General features: G+C 25.6%; 1 protein-coding gene across 1 annotated transcript in view; it reads right to left on the reverse strand.

The window, feature by feature from the left end:
- LOC107440726 (tectonic-like complex member MKS1) overlaps positions 1 to 5,604 on the reverse strand; it is a 72,416-nt gene extending 66,812 nt beyond the window's left edge. Inside the window, exon 1 of the mRNA XM_071177161.1 lies at positions 5,564 to 5,604. Coding sequence (XP_071033262.1) covers positions 5,564 to 5,589 — 26 coding nt within the window. The 5' untranslated portion in view covers positions 5,590 to 5,604. The remainder of the gene's footprint in view (positions 1 to 5,563) is intronic.
- Between the last annotated feature and the right edge of the window lie 396 nt (positions 5,605 to 6,000).

Here is a 6,000-nt window from a genome sequence, read left to right on the forward strand (position 1 = left end):
GTGACTCGCCAATTTTGAAATAAACTAGTGGGATGTATGCCTTATGAGGAATAATTTTGGGAGGAAACATTCGTTTCGGCCCATAGAAGGTTCTGTGAGAGATAAAAAATAATTAAGTATGTAGAAAAATCGGTATTTCATTACTTCAATGCAGTTGAGTATTAGTTATTGTAATTATCTTATACTCCAATTAATTTTATGGTACTTTCACGCACTATATAAGGCATATTTATTGTCAAAATTGATTTCGAAAATTTTATATATCTGTAGTTTTTCAGAAAAAAAAATTTTTGGCATTTTTAAAAAAAAAAAAAAATTGGCATCAAATTTTTTACATTTTTTTTTTCAACAAATTTTCCAATATTAAAGCTAGTAAACAGTAATAAATTTCATTTATATGAGAGTCGAAATATAATACGCATTTTCCCAAACTGATGGAATTTTTTCATATTTAATGTGTATCCAAAAATGTGATTTATAAAAAAAATTTTTTTTTTCATATTGTTAGATCTTGCAAAAAAATCTGAAATAATTTATGTGATTGCATAAAATTAAATTTCATTTATAAAAATGTTTTCAAATTTGTTTGGCGGGAAATTTGAACTTAAAAAAATATTTCAGTTTTCAATGATTTTCTTTTTTCTTGAAAGGTCAACCGTACTATATAAACAAAATTTGTAAGTATTTGTCGCTTTAATAGACACAATTTTTTTCTTAATTTTTTTTATTGCACAACTGATAAAAAAATGGAAAAAAAATAAGTTTCAAAAAAATTTCAATTTTTTGCCGAAAAATTAGCATATTATTAAAAAAAATTGTCCTGTGAATTGTTCAATATTTTGTCAAATCATTGCTATTTTTGAAATATTATTCATGCAATTATCTTTATACCTGATATCCTAGCTAATGCCAACTTTTAAAGTTAAATATTTCAAAAATTAGCTAGGATATCAAATATAAAAATAATATTATAAAGATAGCAATGTTTTGACAAAATATCAACAATTCACAGGACATAGATATCAACGGATTTTCCACTTAAAGTGATATATCACTTCAAATTTTGTGTATACAGTACAGTTGATCTTTTATGAAAAAAATCGAATTGAAATATTAAACATTTTTTAAGTTCAAATTTCCCGCCAAACAAATTTGAAAACATTTTTATAAATGCAATTTAATTTTATGCAATCACATAAATTATTTCAGATTTTTTTGCAAGATCTAACAATATGAAAAAAAAATTTTTTTTTTTTTAATAAATCACATTTTTGGATACACATTAAATATGAAAAAATTCCATCAGTTTGGGAAAATGCGTATTATATTTCGACTCTCATATAAATGAAATTTATTACTGTTTACTAGTTTTAATATTGGAAAATTTTTTGAAAAAAAAAATTTAAAAAATTTGATGCCAAATTTTTTTTTTTTAAAAATGCCAATTTTTTTTATTTTTTTTTCTGAAAAACTACAGATATATAAAATTTTCGAAATCAATTTTGACAATAAATATGCATTATATAGTACGTGAAAGTACCACAAAATTAATTGGAGTATGAGATAATTACAATAACTAATAGTCTGCATTGAAGTAATGAAATACCGATTTTTCTACATACTTAATTATTTTTTATCTCTCATAGGACCCTCTATGGGCCGAAACGAATGTTTCCCCATAAAATGATTCTTCATAGGGCATACATCCTGCTAGTTTATTTAAAAATTGGCGAGTCACACTTCCCTAGTTTCCCTTGTAAGAAAACATTTTTTTATACTTTTTTTTAGTACCAAATGTTGTGGAAGATTTTGCTCGGCAACACTGCTAGCATAATTTAAAAGATCATGCTTGAAGCTTTCAGAAATGGTGTCATTTTTACCGAATTTCTTCTTAGTTTTGTCTTGAAATGTTCGAACTGAGATGACCATAAGACTCAACGATATTAGAGTCTATAAATTCCATAAAGCAGTCCAATAGGTTCCTTGAATCGAATTTCTCAAATTTCTTATAATTTATCATTGTTATTAAACCAATAAAGAGGGTTAAACCAATTAAATGTCTACTCAGACAATCGCTTTGTAATAATTTATTGCATACAAACAGGAAAACATTTCGTAAAATATTATTCTTTTAATTAATATAACTATATAAATGTTGTACAATGTATTTTACATTGTGTCTCAGAAGGTAAAACCAAATTCCATTTCTCTAATACGAGAATTATTCAATATTATTATAAAATAAATTGTTAAAAAAATTGGCGAATTTCGTTATTTTAAATTACTTTCGTAGACTCTATTATGGGAGGAAATGTCTATGAATTTTTAATTTCATTCAAAGTTAATGTGAATTTTCAGTTCTGACAAACTTAAGGTTTTCAAAAACGTTCCCGTGCATAAATGGGTTAGAGAATTATTTTCACACAGTTTTTTTATGTTTGCTTTCATCTTCATCTTATCATTAAAATTATGTATGAAAATATTTCGATTTTCAATAGGAAGCAATGACTAAGAACATAGTCGATTTGTGAAATTTTTTTATGCGCAAAAAAGTTATGGCAATTGATATATTAAAATGGAGAATATTAAAATATATGAATCTGAATATTTAATAATATTTTTAAATGTACTCGTTTGAATATAAAGTTAGTATAACTGTAGTTTATTATTTATTTATTTATTTATTTATTTCGTTAAAATGTTTACGTAAATTCTAAAACAAATTATCATTAGTCGATTAGAAAAAGTAATAATATTGTTTTTAAGAAAATGATTGAAAAATTAGATTTTCTCAGTCAAACTTCTTTTGAATTTTTGAAAAAAATCTGCTTGAAAATGTATTTTACACGAATGAACAAATCTTATATTATGAATGAATACACAAGATAGTTTTATTTTATCCTCTAAAATACTGTTTAACCTGAAGCCACATACTAGTTAGCAAATTATTCATGTAATACTCATAGACAAAGGCAAGAGGAAAATGTGGCCAGGTCATCGAATTCTTGGAACATTCTATTACTCACATTAATATCTTGGCAACAGCGATACTTTTCACTACTGTCTGTGTATGAAACATAGTTCTGGGTAAAGAATCCCACACACAGATCAATAAATGGTTTTAAAAAAAGTTTAGTGGCTATAAAAGTAGAAAAGCCATAGTAACACCTACGCTGCTATTTTTTGCTTCGGAGAGTTTCTCCAGATTAAAAAAAAAATATAGCAATCATAAAGAAATTTAAAAAATATATTGATATTTCCGAAAGCATTTCTGAAGTAAAAAGGTGTAGTGAAATAATATGTTTTCTAAGAATATTATTTATGAAGTAAAAATGAGTAGTGGAATAAATTCTAAGAAAATTATTTATGGAGTCAGTATTATTTATGAAAATCAGTATTGAAATAACACAGTCTCTAAGAATATTATTGGTTAACTAAAAATGAGCAATGAAATCATATGGTTTCTAAGAATATAAAAATACATTTATTTTTCAATTTCTTGAATAAATTTCAAAGAATTATGCTTTGCAATTTCTTTTTTTTAAAAAGAAAACAAGCTCTTTATTTGTGAGAAAAATATTTTGCATTTAATAAATTATTAATATACATTTTATTAAGAAATAATGTTAAAAAAGAAGTTTAAAAAAGCTGCAGATTAGAGTGTGAAAATAAATGTTTGAAAATAAAGAAGAAAGTTATAAAATCATGAAATATCATTATACGAAATCAAAGTAAAATAATATCATTTGCCTGATGAAATTGAAATGTGATTACCTTGATTAGGAATCAATTTTCAAGCTTCCTCTGAGAAATGAATTTATTTTTGACTAATTTAATCCCGCCGTTGCTCTAAGTGACCTCAATAGTGAACCGCCACATTTTGTTATTATTACTATTATTATGTTTTTGTGTCTCAGTTAAATATTAGTTTGCGATCTACAAATTTTAGGATTTTTTAAATCTATTTCTGGCAAAAGCTCAGAAAGTAAACATTGAAGATAGTAATTATGAATAATCCTATATGTTAAATATTATGAAGCATGTATGAGAGAAAAACCTTGTCTATGTCTTACTATGCTCATGTTAAAGTTAACAACTTTAATGTATGGGTAATAAATTATTGATAGATTTAAAAAAATTCCATTTAATTTCTCTTGGTACAGAGCACATTTTTCACACGCTTTGATTTTCAGTTGTTGATTTTAGGGGGGAAAAAACTACACATCAATTTCAAAATTTCTGAAATTAAATTATTCAAAATTAAAATAATAAAAGAAACTTACAAATTACTTTAAAATTTGAACTATAACAAGAGGAAAGAAATGAAAAATCAATTCAATACGAAAGAAAATTGCTTCTGTGATTTTCAATAAAAGTTACGTCATATTCTTTTCTAAAATTTGCATTTCAATTATTTGTGCACATACTTATACCTACAATACAATTGTCGTTCTGTCACATAGCAACGAAACAGCGAAAATAATGTAAATTAATAAAGTTTGTCAAAGACAAGAAAAGAAAGAAACCGATAAATTAGTTTCAACAAACGTTACATTATTCAATAATATGAGTTTGGGGATAAATTAGGGAGAAAAAAGTACATAATTGTATAAGAAAAATGCAAGTTTAGTTATGATTTCTTCCTCAATACCAATTTTTTTTTAAAAAAACTCTCCGCTCTTCACATATCTCGATTTATATATTTCTCTTACCCAGAAATCCCTCATTTCTTCTTCGCGTTGACAACAAAGATTTGAACTATCAAACGTGTGAGCTGTCGTAAGCACGAAAACGCAAGCGTACATGTTTACAAATTTCTGAATAAGAATTCTTTTCAGGCGTTGACAACGAAAATCTGGTACGAACTATAGGCTTAGAAGAATTAAAAGGTTAAAAGCGAATAGTTCATTTGAACGAACAAAGTGTTCTATATTATGATTTAATCATGAACTTATAATACTTAAGGATGATCCACTCTGACGTCATCACGACGCGTTTCTTGAAGTTTCTTCTGGTCTGATTGCCCACAGCGCCCTCAAATAACACTTAATGGAAACAGTTAGTTCATTCAGTTGCTATAAACGATTGACACTGTACTGTATGTAATGTCTCTGCCATATTATTTACTTCTGTATGATAATATTTCTAGCATTAATGAATGAATCATTGTTCTTCGTGATTTATTGTTTTAAAGTTGAGTTTCTTTCTTTGTTTTATTTCAATCAAAATTATTTAATTAAGATTGGTTTACCTGAGCTTATGTTAGTGTTTCGAAATTTTTTCATACAATAATGCACTTATATATGCATGAAATTTTCTAATCAACTCCAGCATTTTAGTTCTATAATATGTGAAAAGTATTTCTCTTATTTTTTTATTTACTATTGTTTATTTTAATATCTCTTATAATAAATTCCACTATACACAGAGAAAATAAACGCTTTTCGCAATTTATTTTTTAGCTTAAAATGAGTCATTCAAATACATTTGTAGTTTTATTCAACACTGAAATAAATTTAAGAACAAGAAAATGAATGTCAAACTAAAATGAATCATAATTTACCTTTCTAAACATATTTTTGTCTTCATTAACAAACTGCATTCTTAACGAATCCACATCTAAGTTTTTTACAGAACAAAAATGAAACACAAATGATCAAACGATTTTAAAAAACTTAATAAACACAAACACAATTAAAAATAATAAAAGAAAACGATAAACTCATCTATTTATCAATCTAACTTTTTGCGTAGTGTGGCACTGTTTGGGCCAGTCTGTTGCCATTTTGGAGCGTATTATAAAAAATCGTGTCATTTCATATGTTCTAGCATTAGAGCAGAATCTCTTAATAAATTTCTCTGTGGTTTTAAACATAAGTAGGCAAGTTCAATAATAATAATAGTTTTATTCATTGTTATTTATTGAAAAATTAATATTAATTATGCTGTTACGCTTTTTAAGTATAGTAGAAAAGAGCGTGCACGAGGAACTGAAAAAAG

Source organism: Parasteatoda tepidariorum, chromosome 2 (assembly GCF_043381705.1).
Source record: "Parasteatoda tepidariorum isolate YZ-2023 chromosome 2, CAS_Ptep_4.0, whole genome shotgun sequence".
In the NCBI taxonomy this organism is placed as follows: Eukaryota; Metazoa; Arthropoda; class Arachnida; order Araneae; family Theridiidae; genus Parasteatoda; species Parasteatoda tepidariorum.